General features: G+C 45.1%; 1 protein-coding gene across 1 annotated transcript in view; it reads left to right on the top strand.

The window, feature by feature from the left end:
• Nucleotides 1-18,008, top strand: part of LOC146182902 (uncharacterized) — a 53,684-nt gene extending 35,676 nt beyond the window's left edge. The window contains exon 3 of the mRNA XM_084608295.1: nt 17,809-18,008. Coding sequence (XP_084464421.1) covers nt 17,809-18,008 — 200 coding nt within the window. The remainder of the gene's footprint in view (nt 1-17,808) is intronic.
• Nucleotides 18,009-22,966: the final 4,958 nt, after the last annotated feature.

The following is a 22,966-nucleotide window of genomic DNA, read 5'->3' as shown; positions in this document are numbered from 1 at the left end:
TACTAGCGTAGAGCCCAGATTCTAATTTTCTTATTATTAATCGTAAAATGGTTGGAAATATCGAACGTAATTTCGTGACGCTGAGTCTAAGTTGACCCGGCCTTCACTTGGTAGCGTGCAGAGACTCGGGGTTGATGAAGGATTGAATCTTCGAAGTTGGTAAAATATATACAAGCAGGTTTAATGGCACTTTGAGAAAACTTATTTACATGATTATTTACATGAAAAAGAAGGGTACATCAGCAAAATGGCAAGCGTTAAGAATTCATAGCGAGAAGCGACTGGATGAGCCGTTTACCCAGGGCTCAGAGCGTCTTTTCGTGTTCTGCAATGTCCTTAAAACCCCCTATGTCCAGCCCCTCTCTGAAGATGCTGACCAACCAGTTCCAGGGCACGCCCCTCAGATATCGGCATCCAATCGAACACATCACTGCACTGATGGTCTGATGCACTGACTGGTCCGGCATTTTTTCGTTGGGCGTGGTCACTTGTTGGCGGGAAGAGCTTGGGAACGGCGAGGAGGTACATTTCTATTCTTCAGCAAAGATTCGATATGCTGGTTCCGGTAAGTGGATTTCTTTCTCAGAAACCCAAGTGCATGTGCGCGCCGCATACTGCTCCCAGCATTGTCCCTTTCCAGCAATTGCAAATCTTTCCTGCATTCCCGGGAAATCATCTAATGGCCGTATGGGTCATGCTCCTTTCTTGTCCTGCACGTCAGCGGACGTGTCACTCTGTCGTCTCCTTTGGACAGTAGACATTCCTCACTGGACGATAGCGCTTCTCGACGGGAAGGGTGAACAATTGAACGAAAGCACTTCCGGCTATTTCCCGCAGGGGGACATTTCTTTGTATTTTTCTAGATGTTCCCTTGACAGGGCCAATTTGGCATTTGCAGGGTCTCAACATAGCAAAACAGGCTTACACAAAAGGATTCATGGAAACAGGCTCACTTAGAGCCATTGTACCAACAGCACATATCCACAGCACTTAACCATGCCCACAGGCGAACGATAGAGCGCGCAAGTGCGGATGATGCACGGTCATTACAGCCTCCTCCCCCGCCAGAAGAGTCACGGAGGGCAGCAGTCGCAGCTGCTGCATGAAGAGACGACTTAATGGCCTGCACATGAATGCTTGAAGCTCGATGCTGCTTGTCGCGTTGTCTTGATTGTCGTAGGCCAAATTGCTTGAGCTGTCTGAAACTCAACCACATGTCCAAGCAAGCACTCGGCTCCCGTCTGAAGAGACCAGGTTAAAAGAAAACTGCCATCGTTGTTCGAGAAAAGCCCACACTCAAGACGTTCAGGACCCACGTATTCCTAGAAAACCAAACGTGCTGCTTTACATAGTCACACATATACAAGTGCACGAAAAAAAAACATGATTATCAATTTGGATACATGGTGAGGAACACCTCGGACCGCTTAGAAACAGCGGCTAAGCGCGTCCGCATTCCCATTTAACTTCCTCTTTTTGTATCTTATTTCAAAATTGTACTGCTGTAAAATCAAGCTCCACCTAAGAAGGCGACTGTACGATGTCGCAGTTTGCAGCCAAGCCAGGGGACAATGGTCCGTCTCTACGGTGAATTTGGCCACTCCAAGATAGCACTGCAATTTTTGAATGGCCCATACAATGCAAGCGTACTCTTTCTCTGACGCGCAATAAGCTCTCTCTCTAGAACTCAGTTTTCTGCTCAGGTAGAGCACGGGGTGCTCATAACCGTCCCCATCTCTCTGGCAGAGAACAGCACCTAGCCCTCGATCACTTGCATCACACTGGACCGTGAATTCTCGGTCATAGTATGGAGCTCGCAATACCGGACGGCTAATCAGCACGGCCTTCAGGTTTACGAAGGAGGCTTCCTTTTGTTCGTCCCAGACTACATTTGTCGGTTCTGTCTTGCGGAGAGCGTCGGTCAGAGGGCTAGCCAAAGCTGAATAGTTAGGGATGTAGTGATTGTAGTATCCCGTCAGCCCCAGGAATGCCCGAATTTCCGTCTTCGTGCTCGGCCGCGGATAGTCTGCTACCGCAGAAATCTTAATCTCGCTGGGTTTCCTGAAACCTTTACCTACATTGTGACCCAAGTAGTCCACGGTCGCCCTTGCCAGGCAACATTTATAGGCCTTTACGGTTAGTCCAGCTTGACGCAAAAGGCTCAGTACAGCTCTTAGATGTACCATGTGGTCCGCCCATGAGTCGGAAAAAACCGCAATGTCATCTAAATAAGGCACCGCGAATGTTTCACACCCCTTTAAAACCCTATCCATGAGTCGGGAAAAACAAAATGGAGCATTTTTGAGCCCGAAACTCATCATTGTTGGCTGGTAGCTGCCCGTCGGAGTGACGAAAGCCGCGTATCTGCTGGCGCGTTCAGTGAGCGGTACTTGCCAGTATTCTCGAGTAAGGTCCAGCGTAGTCACATATGCCGCTCTACTGACCTGTTCTACTCTCTCCTCAATATTCGGAATAGGATGTACTTGATCCCTGGTGAGAGAATTTAGCTTTCGGTAGTCTACCACAGGCCTAGGGTCTTTACCTGGAGCTTCTACTAAGATCATAGGCGAAGCATAATCGCTTTCCGAGGGTTTTATTACTCCCAATTCCAGCATGCGAGTTAATTCCCTATCCAGAATTTCTCTTTGCCTTGGAGAGAATCGGTAGCACCTTGATCGCACTGGCACGTCTGAAGTCAGCTCAATATCGTGCTCAGTCAAATCAGTCCTGCCTGGCCTGTCCACGAAGCAGGCCTCAAACTCTGTTATTATTTCGCCCAGACCGGACAGCTGGGATTTCTTTAGTTCTCCTCTCTGCTCCGTCTTTTTGAGAAGCTCCTGAGCGTTGCTTCCTTTTCCGCTGAGGCAAATCAAATTGTCCCCCATCTCCTCGGGAAGGTTTGACGTTAGATTTACCACGGCTTCCCTCTGCACATAAGGCTTCATAAGATTGCAATGATAAATGCGCACTTCTTTACGCCTACCGGGGATTTTCACTGCGTAGTTAGTGTTAGAAAGCTTTGCAACGACTTCAGCAGGTCCTTACCACTGTACTTCGAGCTTATTCTGCCTTGAACCTCTCAGCAACATCACCTGGTCCCCGATACTAAACGTCCTTTGACGGGCTGACTTATCATAGTACACTTTGGAACGAGCCTGGGCTGACTTCATGCTGGCCTCAACGAGTTCCTTAGTGTTATGTAAGCGATTCAAGAGGTTCAGAATGAATTCTACTACTTTTGGGTCTTCTCCGCGCCCCTCCCAGGCTTCGCGCACCATTCGCAAAGGTGAGCGCAGTGACCTTCCGTACACCAACTCGGCTGGGCTAAATCCAGCGGATTCGTGCGGCACTGACCGCAAAGCGAAAAGTGCTGCAGGCAGGCAGGTATCCCATTCGCGCTTGTTTTCATAGCACAGTCCCCTCAGGACTCGTTTGAGAACAGAATGCCATCTTTCTACGCTGTTGCTCTGCGGATGGTGGATCGAGCTATGCACTACCTTAATGCCGCATCGCTCGAGAAAGGAGGTGGTGAGGACACTTGTGAAAACGCTACACTGATCACTTTGGACCTCGGAAGGGAATCCAACTCGTGCAAACACTGACAGCAGCGAATCCACTACACTCTCGGACGTCACCTCGCGCAGCGGAACAGCTTCTGGAAACTTTGTGGCTGGGCATAACATAGTGAGGATATAACGGTACCCTGACTCTGTCACAGGAAGTGGCCCAACTGCATCTATTACTAACCGGTGAAACGGCTCGGTAATGATTGGTACTAACACCATCGGAGCTTTCCACTTATCTTGCGCCTTTCCAACCCGCTGGCACGTGTCGCATGACCGTACAAAATTTTCCGTGTCCTTAAAACATCCAGGTCAATAGTATTCTTGCAACAGTCTCTGCTTTGTTTTCCTTATTCCAAGGTGACATGACCACGAGCTGCCATGGGAAAGTCGCAGTAAGTCTTCGCGGTACTTTTGGGGAACGACTAATTGATCCCGCTCTACTCCGCGCTTATCCTTGAATAAGCGATACAGCACTCCCTTTCTCATCTCGAAAGAAATATTGTTTGCTGTCTTAGTGGCGCGGTGGCGCTCCCTTATCTCCTGTATCTTGGGATCGTTGGCTTGCTCCATAGCTAAGTCCTCTCGGGTTCCACTTAAAAGTCTCGTGAGATTACTAGACACTGGCGACAAGAGGTTACTCTCAAGAACGTCCTCATTCCGCGTCTCATCAAGCTCACTTTCAAGTGGACTTATCTGAGATGCCTCGCTCTCAAAGTTTTCTCGACCGCATCGACCACTGTTTTAACTGCCGTTTCCTCCGCTGTGGATTTTTCTGGAATGAGCAGTGTAGCTAGTTCTCGCGCCTTTGAACGTGTTAAGGCTTGTACAACTCTGTCTCCGAAAAGGATGCCCCTCTTTCGCAGTAGCATGTCCGATTTGTTGGAAAACAAATACGGATAGCACTTAGGAAGCTTTCCTGAAACGGCAGCCTCGGTTGTTAACTCGCCGAAAGGGCCCTCGATGACCACGTTCGCGATTGGCAAGCACACACTCTGTTCTTCCACTACCTGGCGGATCCATGCACGCTGTCCTGTATAGTCGGAAGGCGACACATACGCCGGATGGACAACATCCATCGTTGCGGCCGAATCGCGCAGTACCTTGCAAGGCTTCCCGTTGACTACTAGGTCATGCAGGTAGGGTTCCAAAAGCTGCATATTTTCATCGCAGTCACTGACATACGAGAAAGCAATCTTTTCTTTCCGGCAGTTGACGGCAATGTGACCCTGCTCATTACACCTAAAGCATGTGAGCGGCTTCCTAGCCTCAAGCTTATTCTTTGTGTTCTGCGCGTTGGTCACTTTTCCCCACTTTTCTCACTGCCGTCCTTTCTAGGGAGTTTGCCTGAAGAAACTTTCCTTTCTTCGTTTCCAACTCTAGCAAAGTGCCTTTCCTGACGGTTATTAACACTCAACTTGGGATTGCGGGGCCTATCCACTGCTGGTTTGCTGAATTGTCGACGCGAAGCGTACTCCTCAATGAGTTCGGCAGCTTCAGTTGCCGACTTAATGTCGCCTCGGTCCTGTAACCAATTTCTTTCTTTTTCAGGGAGACAGTTATAAAACTGCTCCAAAAGAATTCGCTCGACTACAGCGTCCCTATCACTGTAGGAATCTGTGCTCTTTAGCCACTCGCCCAAATTGACTCTTAAATTGTACAGGAATTCAGGGTAACTCTCGTCCCTGGACTTAGTAGCGTTCCGAAAACGTTGTCTGAACGCCTCGGCGCTAAGCCTATACTTTCTCAGAAGGCAAGCCTTGACCTTCTCGTAGTTGTCCGCGTCCTCCTTTCTTAGCCGCGCGACAACCTCCGCTGCCTCGCAGGGCAGAACCGTCAATAATCTCTGAGACCAAGTGTCTCGCTGGAAGGACAGTTTTTCGCAGGTTCGCTCAAAGTTAGCCAGATACATACCGATATCCCCTGATATCACATATGGCTGCATGTACTTTGACATCTTGAAATCTGCCTCCTTGTTGAGAAGAGGTACCGCTAGCTGGGGACAATTGCCCGACCTCTTGCTCAACTCTAGTTCTAATTTCCGGAGCTCAATTTCTAGCTCCAGCCTTTTTGCTTCTCTTTCAATTTCACGCTTCTTTTCCTCTTTTTCCCTCTCAAGTTCACGCTCACGCCTCTTTTCCTCTTTTTCCTGCTCTTTCTGCTGTCTGAGCTGCTCCTCCTACTTTTTGTCCGATGAGGTTCCATGCTTCACTGAGCTCCCCATCATCGGTTCCCAAATCAGTGATTGCCTTTATAATCAAGGGTTTTCGAGCCAAACCACTTGTATCAATTCCCAATTCCTCACACAATTGCAACAGTTCCGGTTTCTGCAGCTTTTGTAGGTCCATGATCGATCCGAGTGTCGGCTACTTCCAAAACAACTGTGCAAACTACCAAAGCTAAAGGCGTTTCAACACTTTTTACCAGTTCTAAAATCTAACCCTGTTCTAGAACCTGGTCCACATCAGAAGAAAAGCCAAGCACTCACCCACACATGCGATCGATGTTCCGAGCTGCTCTCTTGTTGGCCGATTGTTGCTCCTGCTTGTTGCTTGAGATGCCACCTCCGATCACCAGATGTTGTGGCTTGTAGATTCTGATCCACCTCCAATCATCAGATGTTGTAGCTTGTAGATTCAGATCCACCTCCAATCACCAGATGTTGTGGCTTGTAGATTCAGATCCCAACGCTGGTCACCAGTTGTCGTGACGCTGGGACTAAGTTGACCCGGCCTTCACTTGGTAGCGTGCAGAGACTCGGGGTTGATGAAGGATTGAATCTTCGAAGTTGGTAAAATATATACAAGCTGGTTTAATGGCACTTTGAGAAAACTTATTTACATGATTATTTACATGAAAAAGAAGGGTACATCAGCAAAATGGCAAGCGTTAAGAATTCATAGCGAGAAGCGACTGAATGAGCCATTTACCAAGGGCTCAGAGCGTCTTTTCGTGTTCTGCAATGTCCTTAAAACCCCCTATGTCCAGCCCCTCTCTGAAGATGCTGACCAACCAGTTCCAGGGCACGCCCCTCAGATATCGGCATCCAATCGAACACATCACTGCACTGATGGCCTGATGCACTGACTGGTCCGGCATTGTTTCGTTGGGCGTGGTCACTTGTTGGCGGGAAGAGCTTGGGAACGGCGAGGAGGTACATTTCTATTCTTCAGCAAAGATTCGATATGCTGGTTCCGGTAAGTGGATTTCCTTCTCAGAAACCCAAGTGCACGTGCGCGCCGCATACTGCTCCCAGCATTGTCCCTTTCCAGCAATTTCAAATCTTTCCTGCATTCCCGGGAAATCATCTAATGGCCGTATGGGTCATGCTACTTTCTTGTCCTGCACGTCAGCGGACCTGTCACTCTGTCGTCTCCTTTGGACAGTAGGCATTCCTCACTGGACGATAGCGCTTCTCGACGGGAAGGGTGAACAATTGAACGAAAGCACTTCCGGCTATTTCCCGCAGGGGGACATTTTTTTGTATTTTTCTAGACGTTCCCTTGACAGGGCCAATTTGGCATTTGCAGGGTCTCAACATAGCAAAACAGGCTTACACAAAAGGATTCATGGAAACAGGCTCACTTAGAGCCATTGTACCAACAGCACATATCCACAGCACTTATCCATGCCCACAGGCGAACAATAGAGCGCGCAAGTGCGGATGATGCACGGTCATAACAGTAACATGTGAAAATTTGAAAGCCGTTGAGTTGTCTTCCCTACATTAATTATAACTAAGGACTGATCCTTCATCAGTGTGAGACGCGATGGGTATATTTGATAATTTCAAAGATGTCAACGTGATTTATGGTTACGGCACCAGCCATAGCAATTGCATTTTATAGATACGGAATTTAGAAATGTGCCTCAACAACCCCTTAGGAGCATATTGTTTGATGTTCGTCATTTTAACCTCAGTGCCAATAAAGAAAATTAAAAAAAAACTTGGTTCACCTTTGCTTTCGAGGACCTTTAAGTATTCAACATTTTCCCTAAATCTAAACATGAGAAGGTTGCTTAATTCATTTAAACTGAAAATTGTCTAGTAGCTATCATTCATCACACATATAATGTCCGCCAGCGGCCCAATTGTCCTTCACGCAGTGAATGAATGTTTCTCTGGTAGATGTTGAAATACAAACATGCAGACGGCAAAAAAAAAATTACGGCGTATTTTGTGTATGTAGTTCTACGCCAGCGGTCTGAATGCTACAGAAGCATTTCATATCGCAATCAGAGACCATCAAGAAAACGCCAGATTTGCTTGCTTCAGGCTTTCCTTACATGGTTTCGCTGTCTTATTCTTTTTCCTCAGTTTCACGCATATATTTGTCAAAGGTCGGTGGCACCGGTTCCGTGCTAGAGTTTTGTAGTTGCAAAGCGATTCATATTACATAACATTTTCCGCAATATGTGCTATCGTAATCAAGGCATGAGTGCCTTACTACTATGCCGCCTTTAGTTTCGTTTCCTCAAATATCAGATATATTCCCACTATAAAAAGACTACAAGTCACAGATTTTCATAGATGAATTTCTTTGAGAGCAATGTGGTAGCAATCGAGAAAGGCTTGAAACTTGCGTTTTAAGGCGTGCAGTGGTATTGTATCGTGCATTTTTGTGCCTATTTCTGTAACGTTCTCCGCGAAACGTTGATTGTTACAATAAACTCATTTTGATTTTTTTTTGCAAACCTGGAAGGAAATGCATCCCGCTCGGTCGCTATATTGACAGTAGTGGTGAGGCTTATGCCTTTGTAATCTAGAACATGTTCACACCAAAGGTTGTGAATGTTCGCTTGCCCTACGCAAGCGAATCGAAAGTTGTGCAGCATATTGACACCATATTTTCTTGGTTAGGCTGTTCAACTTTTATTATTATTATTATACATTTGTTTCCTTTGTTCATGCCGAATTGTGCTGTGTTTTGTATTAATTCTCTATTCTTTGGTTTGTTAGGCTGTAAAATTTTATATAACTACTATTACTATTATGAATCCTTTCTTCTCGCCGAATTTTGGTGTGTATGGTATCTTTTTTGCGTGTGATTGTCCTGGTAAGCCCCTCCTTCTTGGGCCATAAGGCTTGCAGTATTTTGAAATCAATAAATTAATTTGTTTAATAATAAAAAATGCCACTACCAGATGAACCACCCATGCAGCCCTTCGACACCACTGAAATCTTCGACACTTCGTCTTCCCTTCCGGCCTGGACACATGTTCGGCTGGGCCTAACACGTTTATAGGGACCAATAAAACTACAGTGCAGAACATAAGGCACGCCACATAGTAGCAAATAATACTCATAAAACATTTACCAGGGTATCTTCACCGATGCGCCATTTAGGAAGGATGCGCATAAAAGAGAACTGTAATAGTATAAGAAATGTAACCGTAATAGCACTTACTCTTACTGATGGGCTCTGCATCACCTCTTGTCTATAGAGCTTTGTTTCTTTGTGTCCTATTGCGCATCGTGTTGATTTGATCGTGTTTACTTAATAAACTGCTCATCGTTCATATACCTAGAATTTTGTTTCAGCGTAAGAAACATTATGTTTCAGAAAAAGAAATGCCTGTCTGGCACAGTCGCACATTAGCATTCTCTTTTTGGACGAGGAGGACTGCTGCTCGACTCTCATCCTTAGGGTAGTTGAAATGCTTTCTTTTCTAGTTTCTCCTACACAAAGCAATGTGTTACGTTTCAAGTTGTATTCTGAGATGCGTCTCAGCAAAAGTCGCCACTATACAGCAAAAATTAAAATTAGTGTCATTTTACTTCTGCTTCTTGCCTTCAAAAAAGAATTACCGGAACGCAAGTCATTTAATAATTCTCCTAGGAGTTTCTGCCACCCATTCGGTTTTATAGTAAGGTGCGTCTGAGCAATAATATGCTTTGAAAAACACTTTATTGAGTATAAAAACTTTAGCGCATCCTCATGTGGTTTTCTGTTGGCCGATAGAAAATATGCGTGCCTGGTAGTAAACTGAGCGTTACTCAGAGGGGACGTCTCACTGCTCATCCTGGATGCACAAGCTCTTCTAATGTGACCAAGGTTCCCATAACGTTTGAAAATGCAGCAGGTTCTACTCGGCGCCAATTGTTAACTGTGAGTGTAACAACAGGCGGTGTTTTGCCATAGATTGGAGGGAATTTTTGAGGCTAGGAATTTTAAGAGTGGTTTTTTAGGTGACGTAATTTGCACTGTTGTGAATCAGTGGACAGATAGTATGTGCTAACCAGCAGGCCTATTGACTAATACTGAAATAAAACATTTTAACTAGTTATCTAATTATTCCGGGACTTGTATGCCACCGTGACCAATATACATAACAATTTTAAGGAAACAATGGTTTAAAATTCACATAAAAATATCCTAAGGACGATTACACTACCCACTAATGCGAAATTTCACCGCATATATTTCAGTATTTTTGCGATATATTGAGGCTAAGAATTTGAGAGATGCTTGTACGTTTCATGTGCAGTTACAAGACATTTCTAATTCGTCTGACGAAGCAGGGAGAATTTCTCAGAACAGAAAGAGGAGCCACAACCTCGCAGCGCAGAACTCGTGGCTTTTCTTTCTCTTTTGCTGAAATATCCTCTTCGACTCGTGACTCTATCGCGGATCGCGACTCTATTTCGCTCGGTTACACCAGCAATGGCACTAAGAGCGACATATTTCCACTGCGGAAGGGGCGCATAGAACAACTGCGCACTAAAACGAAATCAGGCAATGGAAGAAACTCATAAGTGCACAGGTATACAGGAACACACACACTGGAAGACACAGAGTTAAGTTTGTCTTTCTGAAAGAGTGAAAACAATTGCTTCTTCGAGGACGAGCCAGCAGCCGTATTTCGGAGAAGTGGGCATTCCAAATGTCATCATCATCATCAGCCTGACTATACCCACTGCAGGGCGAAGGCCTCTCCCATATTTCTCCACTTAACCCGGTTCTGTGCTAGCTGCATCCACTTGACCCCTGCGAACTTCTTAATCTCATCCGTACACCTAACTTTCTGCCGCCCCCTGCTACGCTTTCCTTCCCTTGGAATCGAGTTTGTTACCCTAAGCGACCATCGGTTATCCTCTCTTCGCACTACATGTCCTGCCCATGCCCATTTCTTCTTCTTAATTTCCACTAGAATGTCGATAACTTGAGTTATTTCTCTGACCCACTATGCACGTTTCCTATCTCTTAATGTTACCCCTACCATTTTTCGTTCCATAGCCCTCTAGGTTTTCCTCAACTTAAGTAGAACTCTCTTGGTTAGCCTCCACGTTTCAGCGCCATCGGTGAGTACAGGTAAGATGCAACTGTTATATACTTTCCCCTTTAGCGATACCGGTAAGCTGCTAGACATAATCTGCGAGTGCTTGCCAAATGCGCTCCATCCCAATCTTATTCTCCTTATTATTTCCTTTTCATGGTCCGGATCTGCGGTTACTACTTGTCCTAAGTAGACATATTCGCCTACTACTTCCAGTACTTCGCTACCTAATGTAAACTGCTGTTCCTTCCCGAGGCTGTTCAACATTACCTTAGTCTTCTGCATATTGATTTTCGAGCCTACCTTTCTACTTTTTCTCTCTAGGTCATCAATCAATATTTGTAGTTCATCTCCCGAGTTGCTTAGCAAGGCAATGTCATCAGCAAATGGCAGATTATTGAGGTATTCTCCATCTACCCTTATCCCTAACTGCTCCCATTCCAAGTCTCTGAATACTTCCTCTAAGCAAGCTGTGAGTAGTACTGGGGAGATTGTGTCTCCTTGCCTAACACCTTTCTTTATGGGAATTTTGTAACTTTCTTTATGCAGAACTATGGTTGCTGTGCAGCCACTATATACCTATATCTTCCAGCACTTTCACGGACGGCTCGTCTACCCCCTGATTTCGCAATGCCTGCATCACCGCCGAGGTTTCAACGGAGTCAAATGCTTTTTAGTAATCAATGAATGCTATGTATAAGGACTGGTTAAATTCCGAGCATTTTTCTATCACCTGATTGATGGTATGGATATGATCGATAGTAGAGTACCGTTTCCGAATCCCTGCTTGATCCTTTGCTTGGTTGAAGTCTAAGGTTGTCCTGATTCTATTAGCGATTACCTTAGTGAATACCTGATGCGTAACAGACAGTAAGCTGATTGGTGTGTAATTTTTAAGGTCCTTAGAGTCCCCTTTCTTGTGAATGAGGATAATGTTTGCATTCTTCCATGGTTCCGGGTCCGTCGATGACACCAGGCACTGCGTATAAAAGGTGGCCAGTTTTTCTAACACGATATCCCCCCCCCCCCCGTCCTTCAGCAAATCCGTAGTTATCTGATCCTCTCCAGCTGATTCCCCCTTTTCATAGTTTCTAATGCTTTCTTGACCTCGTCCTTCGTCACTGGTGGAGCGTCTGAATGTTTGTCCCTACCGCCAATCTCATTACGGTCCTGACTACTTTGGCTACTGTAGAGATTTGTATAGAACTCCTCGGCTACTTTGACTATCTTATCCATATTCCTCATGACGTTGCCCGCCTTGTCCCCTATCGCATACATCTGGTTTTTGCCTATGACCAATTATTTCTTTACCGCTTTAAGGCTTCCCCCGTTCTTTACAGCGTGCACAATTTCTCCATGTTATACTTCCTTATATCGGCCACCTTGCGCTTGTTGATTAGCTTTGATATCTCGGCCAATTAGATCCGGTCTGTTGGATTGGAAGTTTTCATTCTCTGGCGGTTCTTAATCAAATCTTTCGTCTTTTTAGACAGCTTACCGGTATCCTCTCTAACTGGCCTCCCGAATGTACGCATTCCAAATGTACGCACTGCAAAAAGTGCACAAAATAGACGGGTCTCCTTACATGTTAAACAAAAACGATCTTGTCATATTGGGTCGCAAACCCAAGCTGAAGGTCACATACCCGAAGCCATTTTCTGATTAAAGACGAAAGAGGTTTCTGAGCGCGCACTCTGTCCCTGTTTGCTTCTACGATGGAATGGTTAAGTGGAGCGAACTTGTTTGATCTGTTTCAGTAAATTATGTAGATTTCCTGAAGCGCCTTCTTGCTTTATCATTGGAAGCGTTTTTGATAGTAAAACTAGACGACGTGAACCGCATTTTGTGCTGATATTAACTCTCTCGTTTCTGTGTAGAATGACTCGCATAACATGAACTATTCAGTCAGTGCAGAGCGTGAACGAAGGCGCAAGAAAAAACATTTTGCCAGTGCGTGTGGCTACTCTAAAAACATGCCCAAAAATCTTCAGCGAAAGCAAATCACTTGTGCCTTAGATTAGTCCCGTCTAAATAAACCCAGAGTGTCCAGGTGTCATCTTCCCTGCCTATGAATATAATATATGATTGATGATTGACGGACGGAAAATTAGTTGCATTACGATATATGCATCTGTTCATTTTCACGGATATTTCCGTTTGGCATTTTTCCACTTTCGTCTGCTGCTTCAAATGAAGTTTTTCTTCTTGCTCTAATACTTTGCACTTCATGAGGTAAGGATATATAGCAACGAGCAATTTTCGCGACGAGTGGCATCGGTCAAGCACGTCGCGCTTTGTGGAGCGAGCCGCCGCGCGCAGCAGGTCTTGATAAAAACTAGCTGTTCAGGCGAAACGTCAATTTATCGTCCTGCAGCGCTAGGCGTCTGCTAAAGCAAGTGCATAAATAACTGGCGCTCAGCTGGAGTTCTCACACAAACGTGCCACTATGAAGCTTTACAGTCTGGGATTCTTGATAGCCGTCCTTGCACTAGCCGTCGTTGCCAGTGGTGATAGAATTTGTTTCAGTTATCTGTATTCACTCGTGTGCATTCTCCTCGTACCCGTAGCCACTAAACATTGCTTTAAAGGATGGGCGGTGAAGCATCCCCTGTAGTTGCTAGTCCAAGTACTTCTCGAAGACAGTTACATTTCAAGCCGTCTGTGCTTAGAAAGGTTTCATAATCATGCGCCATGACCGTATAAGCAGCAGCACACGTCCAAGGTCATGAAGTAGCGCGATTTACGTTATAGCTCGTTTTGTGGGCTTGACATTTTGGTTCACACAAGTCCAAACAAACTCTATTAGGCACCGGTAAACTTTAAAACTTTATCCCCAGGGTAATGCAGACAAGTAGAACCAATTTATTCATTGCAAGCTCAAAAAGAGACAAGCGTTTCATGAAGTTAAGTTTTTACTTTTAAGGCCCAATCATTATGTGGCTCATGAGTGCGTCCACACAGCCCGCGCGGCAATGTATAGATAGGAAAAAATATGTATGCAGGTGACCTCATGACAAAACTGTGACGCAGCTGCTCTTTGGCAGCGTTGAAGGTAATGTCCTACCATTTTCCTTTCCATTCAGCATTTCTATGCTATAGTCAATATGTAGGACAATTTGTGTAAGTATTCTAACCGGCGGCGTATAATGTATCTCCAGTTGCGTGCCATATATAGTAAGTATAGGGGCCCACCGAGAACTGACAAAAACAATTCGCCTTTCCTTTCTTGAAAACCGTCCAATTTTCTATTGAGAGAAGGTGCACTTTGGTGAACTCTGTTTCAGTCTCTCAGTGCTTTGCCGCCCCCCCATACGAAGCCGTGCCAAACCATGTTTTTGAACGTCTTAACCAGTTTAAGATTACTTAAAACCTAGTTAAGCGTTTGTTGGTGAAAACTGAGCAAATATCACCGAGTGCAGCAATCATTTGTGAAGAATAAAAAGGGCGGAACGAATAACTTGAAAAATATTTCTAGCATTGCAGGTTGTTAAATAACGCAGCAAAAGTAGTTTTCAGGCGTCTGCCGGTCTAACTTTGTCATTGGGTACAAGCGCCACCACTGAAGCGAACGGCGTTAGCGTCCACCTAGGGGAGCAAGTAGAATTAGATGTCTCCTATTACTGCTGCTGAAGCAGACGCTCGATTGAATGTGTGCGTTTTAAATACTAATAGGCGCGTTTATTTCTGTAGTATGGGTTGATATAGAGGGCCAGCCTTGCACTTTTGGATCTTGCATCGTGACCAAGGATCCTGAAGCTTATTTAAGCTGTTGCTACTGTCCGTTACTCCTCTGTACCCGGACGTAAGCGAGAGAACCCGGCGAAGCTTCCATTGCTTCCCGAAACATAAGCTCACAGAACCTTCTTTAATCAAAATTTGAATTGTCAAATGAGCGAGTGATCATTCTCATGATGTACGCAGCAGACACCTCAGCGAGCGAGATTTAGTCCACACAGTTGGCGCCAAGATTTTGGTGAGTGGCAGAAGAAACGGCGCGCATGTTTTATTTGGCGCTTATCACTTGTGACGCTAACGATTCAATTGATGGAAGGATGGAAAAGATGCTGGCTTCTTCATGGAGCAGTACCCTCCCAAACAAAGGAGGGATCGTGCGAAGGCCAGAAGGTTTCAAATTGTTCTAAACGAACGCATTGACACGGAAGTTTCACTAATGTTAACTAGACTGTTCTGCCGCTTCGGGCAGTGGTATGCATGGTGAGTTGTCTCAGGCAGCGTCTCCAGTACTGTAGTAATTTCAAACGACAGATTCCGTGAATAAACGAAAGATCGAAGGAAAGATCATTGCATGTACGTTACAATGTGCTGATCGAGATACGCCTAAAAAAACCTACTGTGCGCGGGGAAAACAAATATGCACTTTAACCTAGAGTGCCGATGGCGGTGGTCAGTGCGCGAGAATTCGGTGCGTAGAACGCACGTCCTCACACTTTCTAAAAATTATTTCATGTCATCCCTACAGTAAACTTGTTTTCTCTACTACGTTCAAGGGAGCAGGCGCCGCTTCCCCCAGTGCTATGCGAAGGCACTCAGCATCTGTCAGGCTCCTGACAGAGCTCTGAATTTGGAGAGAAATCCCTTTACTAGTGCACTGACTGCTTACATCTGACTGGTTGTGTGGTAGTTTCAGTTGTTGCCTCCTTTCTTTTTTTTTTTTTATTACAGCAGAAATGCTGAAGCCTGTGCGCGTCTTCATAGCAGTAACGCTCGTTAACTACTATATCTCTGATTCGGTGAGGTGATTTTTGCCCAATGAGTGGGTCTCATGCCTCAAAAATAAGCTTATACAGGCGCAGAAGAAAGTGTATACTAAATAAATGGATGAACATAATGTTAACGTGCAACTAAACTGCACAAGAAATCATCCCACACCGGCAGTTCAACGTGTGCAATCCGACTTACTTCGTCATGCGGGAGCTATCCAGAGGTGGCGCCAATGTCCTTGCGCTAAATACCGGACATATTCACAGTGCGTAAAATGGGTAGGTTGTACTTCGTGGAAAGCCCATTCATGGATGCCCAATACAGAACTTGGAGCGGTTATGAATTATTAATGACGCTCATTTTTACATTTCCTTTTGTACCATTTGTTCTTACACAAAATTACCCAATTGTGGCATGGTTGCATGCACCCAGCTTCCTGGTAAAGTATTCCGTATTTTGCGCCAGCCAATTGGCAGTCAGCTTAGTCTGTTTTGTATTTCTGGTCTCTTAAAAATAGTCCTCTGTAACTCTTAATTACACAAGTGGATACAGCGCGCGGATCACATCCCTTTCTAATTACGCACAGGTGCGGGCTTTTTCTGAAGTCCTGCGCTAAATAATGAACACCTCAATTCTAGAGCGCTCAGGGCTCGCAGATAATTTAGGACGATTATGAATGCCATTTCAATGAGGGTGTAGCACTTCACTTTAGTCATTACGCACTACCCGCACAGGTTACTGTCTTGCAGCGTTTAATTAGTATGACATTACGACTGTGGTCTTATACGGACTCAGGGGCTGAAAGCGGGGCCATGAGCGCCATGTTGGGACGTCAGTAAAGATTAGCCTAAATCGGCTGGTGTGCCTTCCTTCTTGTGCAACTCTATTTAGATTTAAGCGAATAAGGAGGTGTTTGAGAGTCTGAAATATTTAGTCTTAGACATGGCTTTACAAGTGAGGCACTTTTATTCAGCGGTTAATAACGTTGCCGACTACACATGCAATCCTGTAATACACGGCGTTGCACTGTCCGAGTGGCGTTTCTGGTCCTACTTCGGTCCTGTCTAAATACCATAGATGTGAAGTTAAAAAATGTTCTGCTTTCACGTGCCTGGGAAAGACTTGCCTATATTGAATCATCGTATCACACTGCATTGAATGATGTGCGCCGCTGTCAGACCTTGCATTCACTCACACCGCAGTGTGACTTATTTTCCGCAGAATTCTTAACGGTGAGTATGACACTAACTAATCGTGCTCCGGCTGCTGAAAAGCCTATGCTGAACTAGTCACCAACAGTACACGTGCCATGTGGATGGATGCACTAGCACAAAAAATAGCTAGTGCATGTTTTAAAAATCAGAAGAGCTAATGCCCCATTCGCCAATTTGAACGGCGTCTGTCTGCTTGTCTGAACCAGGAGCTGCCATAGCAGGAGATTCCATTTCATTCATTCATTCATTCAGATGCCGATGTTTGAAGCGAAATGGAAGGCAGCAGACATTCCGTCAACATTTGTTCATTTAAGAACAATAGCATCCCACCGCACACGGCGTCTTGCTTTTCGTCCCATCGAAAAGCGGTCGCCACAGCTCTAACTCACCTCCTTCGTCCAGCAGCCGAACGCTGTTACCACTCAACCACCGCTGCGGGAAACGTTGGCGATCAATACAAAACTATTCAATTAAAATTATCAGCCAGGCAAGACCAAATATGTCAAACCAGAAAGATTGTAGTAGAATTTAATCAAACGAATTTTAGCAAAACCATTTACCACAATGCTTAGACGCTACCTTTCTTTTCTACTGCGCATGAATGCTTTGGAGCCAAGAAATCTCACTTGACCAATTGGGGTATGAACACGGAGTGGTAGTCAAATGCTGAGCACTGATTGGCAGAATAATAATTTACAGTAGATTTAGAGAGGAAGCTTCACACACCGGCTTTGTGGAAGTCTTGTCGTGCCTTTAACAGTTTTCACTCTACCTGTGAACACACAGATGCTGCTCAACTGACAAGAACAATGCAGGGTTGGCACAGCAGTGGTAAGAAGTTTTGAAAAATGGTCTGTAACTATGGAAGGAGGAGACAATCGCTAAAAAGCGTTATTTTGTTCAATGGCGACAAAACTACGAACTCTTATCATTAGTATAATGAGATAAAAGCAATACATTAGAGTAAGTTGTGAAAGTAAGGTAGTCAACGTCTCGTTTCACTCGCCATAATGTTATTTTAATCCCCTTAGCGGAGCAGACCGGAAACTGCGGCCCGAACGTGGTGTGGAAGAAGTGCGTGTCGTCCTCTTGTGCCGAGAAGGAATGCTGGAAGCGCGTCATTGGGCCCATCAGCACCCTTGACTGCGCCATCGACTGCTTCTGTGGTGATGACTTCTACTGCAACGGGGAGGGGAACTGCGTCACTCTTGAGAAGTGTCCTCTTGAATAAGGGAAGTCAAAAATGTGGTGTATCACAAACATCCTTTACAAGTTTTACAAGTTTTCAAGTAAAAAACATTTTTTTACTCAGTTTTTATTTTTCCCGAAATTAACCGAGTGGTATGGGCGTTACAAACGGGCACCAAAACGAACCCTAGCGTGAATGTCAATTATGAGGTTGTGGTAAAGCCAATTTTTTGTTTTGTTTAGGTATTCTTCCTGACATTGAGCTGAGATATTTCTTGGTGAATTTAGCCTTTTACTTTTTATAACTCACCCTCATGATATCGGAAACATCTACTGCCGTGCAAAAACGAAAATAGCAGCAGCTGGGTTTGTGGCTTACCACTGCGCGCCCACCTATGGTGTGCAGACAGAAACAACGTATCCAGAAAGATACCGGAAAGCCTGACTCGAAATGAGCAATAAATATTGCTTCAGACTTTTTCACTAATACCGTGCTTTTACGAAAGGGAAACTCAAATGCGGTTTCCGGTGAAGGCGGGTTAGACTTGTATAATACATTAGCGTTAGCGTAAGATTAAATACATTAGTGTTAGCGTAAGATTAACCAGTACGAAACTTGCGAAGGCGCTCTTATGCACAGGCGGCAAACTGTTCGCTTCGCAAATGTCCTTCCTTCTTTATGCCAGAAAAATGTAAGAACGAAAACTTGCGCAGTTACATTTCTACCCCTCCTGTAATGCCTCTGAACATTGCGCACAATATCTATCTCGAGTTTACACTTGCAAGCAACGCTAACACATCACCAGTGCGTGGACATCATTACAGCCCAGCACTGTGATCCACGTACTTTCTAGTCGTCAAATGCATAACAGCACTGTTGAATCCCGACGAAATTCCAGCAGCGGAATAAAGAACAAAAAGTTAATAAAGAGAACAACAAAATTACCCTTTTTAATTTCACTGTATAGTTGGGTTTGGTGTTCCTCAAACCAATGAAACAGGCTACCTACTACGTTGACAATCTCTCATGAAAAAAAAAGAAAGAGAAAGAGAGAGGAAATTGCACATCGGGCTAGTTCGACACAGTCACGACACCTGCAATTGCTAATTCAAAACTGGTTGACTCAGGAACGCTTCTTAGAAAAAAATATGAGACGAAAATTCTGCACTAAATCATTTTATCGAGCATTAAGCATGATTCAAGAAAAGCTTGAAGTGAAAAATCCTAATAAAACCCTGGTAAAACACAGTACAGGGTGAATGTCTAATAAAAGGCTCTCCATGGGTAAAAACTTATATATAAGCGCATAATGAGTTTACCTTTGAAAGAATTGGGCCAGTGCAACCTAGAAACAAGCATCGTTGACAAAGCTCACCGTAGGCCTGAGCGAACCTACGTTTCTTTATTAAGTGGCCAAGTGGTGCCAGAACACTCCAACATGTTAATAATTTACCTCTTCGTCTTTCAGATGTTGTATAAGAAGGGTGGTTGGTCACCGTTACCCTACCTAGAGAGATATTCTTCGAAAGCTTAATTCATGAAACAAAAATAGAGAAACTTGTAATGAATGCCGTCTATTCTCATCGGTTTACGGCTTACAAAATGTTCCTGACATCGTCAACTATTTGTCTAGCTATCTTTGTCACATAGGTGTGCTTGAAAGGATCAGAAAGTATGCAATATATAAAGGCCATGCCTAGTTCACAGTCAGAAAGCTGATTGACAATTTTTCTGCGCGTGATAACAGGCATGAAAATAAAGAAATAAAGGGGACGATTGAAAGGAAACCCACCTAATGCGCAGATGCAATCCCAATTTGGGAGCACGAGCTGTTTCCATGGTTCAGTGTCGAGTTGGAGATTCCAAAGCAAGAAATCGTCGAAGAACGCTGCCAATTTTTTCCACGTCTCACCACTTGAGTGTCGAGAGTATTGGCGTTTTACCTGAAAGTGCCTGGCTACTCAAACTCACCAAGGGCGCTTCTGTAGCGCGTCTTAAAGGCTAAATGATTCTACGCAACTTCATCTACAACGTACATGGACAAGTGAAATTTTTTTCGCAAATGAACAAAAGTGGCAAGGAGCTTACCGTTAACGTCCACTTGCGTATGTTAGTCGCCGACATGAGCGACTAATTTTAGTGAACCCATTATGGATGTTCGCTCCGTGTTATGGGGAAAACATGCTCGAGTTTGGTCGCAAGATGGCAGCGCAGCATCTCTCGCGTGGTGGTGAACCGTGGAACGCTGGAGCGGCGCCGGAGCAGTCGCTCACTTGCATCTTGTGCACGTGCACCGAACAAGCTGAGCGGAGAGGTATTTTGGCCAATGCAGAGGCGGTACGGGCGAAGCAAAACGGAGCCACGAAGTAGTAGAATACCAATTAAACGAACGTGATTTAAATGATTTTAAGCGAGGTTGTGTGATTTTGTTTTTAATTCATCCACCGAATCAACACAGAACGCATGCAAACGTTCATCAGTTTAACGAAATTTAGTGCAGGGAGAATTTCACTTCTACAAACAATTTCCGCGGTGTCATCCTGTGTCTCCCAGGGAACCTTGAGCACTTCGTCTACAACCTGCATTTTTTGTTGCATACCTTTACTTTGACAACAGCGCTCGATTACCGAGTCACGAAAGGTGGCCTCCATTTAGCTTTAAATTGAATTGGTTTTCAATTGAATGAGCTCGTAGCCAACCGAACCTATAGCTTCTTTTACGCGTTTAGTTGGCTCCACAGGCATAGCAAGCCATAGCCAGAGCTCTAGCCCTACTAGCCCTTCGTTCTAGCCCCAAGATAGGCGTTCGTACGCGTTGTGGTTAATCATGAACGCCAAGCGAAAGAGTCGTACTTTTGAATTAAACTGTGATATTTTAGGTAACCTGGATTCCGGGTAGCGCGAAGTCGACATTGCAAAGGTATTTGGAATCCCAGCGCTATCACTTTCGGCGATTAAAAGCCGCCGCCAAGCAATTTCGACCACATCAGAAAGAGTGCAGCTCCGCCCCGCCTGAAAAAGACTGTGCACTGGGTATTTCAGAAACGTCGACGACCCATTTCAGTTCAGTGAACTTTGACTTCAAACAATTTTCTTTATGGTCCCACTGGAAGGTTCCAAATTTTCTCTGAGGTCCCTCTGGAAAGTTTTTCAAGAGAAGTTTCACTGCATTATTGTGGCATGGGCTGCCAAACAGCGCACAATACACTGAATGATGAGGAATCCTCTGCCAGCCTCTATTCAAGGCTTGTTTTTCAACCGAAAGGTCTTGTTCTCACGCAACTCTCATTCTTTGTGTAAACAAAGACAGCAAGTTTCTACCTTCCGAACACGAAAAAATGTTGTCAGTTAGCCATGCTGGTTTGGAGAGTGGTGTAGAAAGGGTACACCACTTTATTATCACGAATACGAAATGAAAGGGACGGAGAGTTACTTTGCGTCTAACTCATCAGATGCTACTGGTAACGGGGGATTCGCTACGTTATCTGTCTGGATTATTTAGCGAACTTGAACCAACCAGATCCACCTAAATCCTACGTGCAACGTCCGCGACTTGTGAATGTGCGCCAGCTGTTTCTTCATTTCAACAAGCATCGAGAAATGGTCGAGGAAGGAGGCCGTTTAATTGGAAAACAGGTATTCCTGAAAAGCTCCCTTATTTCGGCAAGTTGATCAACTACCAAAACATGTGGCACTACGACCTATGCCTGTGGCCCTACGTCAGACGCATTCGCCCCAAGGTGCATATTTTATTAGTTAAAGTTTAGTATTAATGGGGGAGTGAAGGGCAAGGATTGTATAGGAGCTAAAATAAATGAGGTGAGAAAATTTCTTGGTTTTGGTGACAAAGAATTCCATGTGCCTCGGTGTTAGTCCCAGTGGGCAGAGTACGCACGACGCAAGCAATCTTTTGGTATAGTTTCTGGTGTTAAACGTCCCACACCGACTCAGGCAATTGGAGACACCGTAGTGGAGGACTCCGCAAACTTCGGCAACCTGTGGTTCTTAAGCGTGCACTGACATCGCGCAGCACACGGGCGGCTAGCTTTTCGCCTCTATCGAAAAGCGACCGCCGAAGCCGGGATTTGGTTCCGCATCCTTGCGCACAGTATTCAAGCGCCTTAACCACTGCGCCATCCCAGCGGGACGACGCAAACACTATCAGACTTCTCAGTCTACTGATATTCTTGCCACATAGAAACTTTTCATTTTAAAGGCAAAAGTCTTTATAGGCTCGTGGTGAGAACGTCGCGTCCGTGAGATTCCTCGATATGTGTTCACGAGATTCCGCTAGATTGCGAGAGAAGAGTCTGTCAGTTGTGGCATTAGGTTTTGACGTCCTGATAATTTGCCCGGTCAGGACACCGCAATAGGTTCTCATGTCGGCATAATTCCCCTTTCGGCTAGTCAGGCCTGGTCCCTATTAGAAAGCCAAGTAGCGCCACGTGTCAGTCAGTTATGTCTCACATGTCGAGGAGAGGAATCCTCGAGATGCTGATGTCGCCGTTGACGAAACAATAGAGAAGGAAAAGAAACAAATTAAAATAGCCCTTAAAAATAAAATAAAATAGCCCTAAACAAATTAAGTAGCCCTTTCACTCAGGCTACGTCCCGAAGGTGCAATGGCGCTGTCGTCGGCATTGGTAGTCGCAAGATAGGCAAAACAAAATTTCAGTCGCTTTTGCCTACCGTGATTGCAGGGTGGGTCCCTGCTGGCGGAATAAAACATAGCATCATGACTTCTAGTTGCGTCGCCGTGGCATGTGCTAAAACACACAGGAAGGGAAGTTCAGTAAGCTTGCAAAGATTTCTTGCCGACGAAGGTCGCCGTAAACAGCGGGCCACCGTAGTGAAGCGCGAAGGCTCGACACTGACGCCGGCTCATCAAATATACGGCAAACACTTTGTCATGGGTAGCTGGAGCTTAATCACCTTTGCGCCAGAGCGGTCTACCTGCTCAAAGGTCGCGAATAACTCGAGCTTGGTCTTCTTTACGCCACG

Source organism: Amblyomma maculatum, chromosome 7, assembly GCF_055883805.1.
Source record: "Amblyomma maculatum isolate TAMU_Amacu chromosome 7, ASM5588380v1, whole genome shotgun sequence".
Taxonomy (NCBI): Eukaryota; Metazoa; Arthropoda; class Arachnida; order Ixodida; family Ixodidae; genus Amblyomma; species Amblyomma maculatum.
This window is presented reverse-complemented; position numbering and strand designations above follow the sequence as displayed.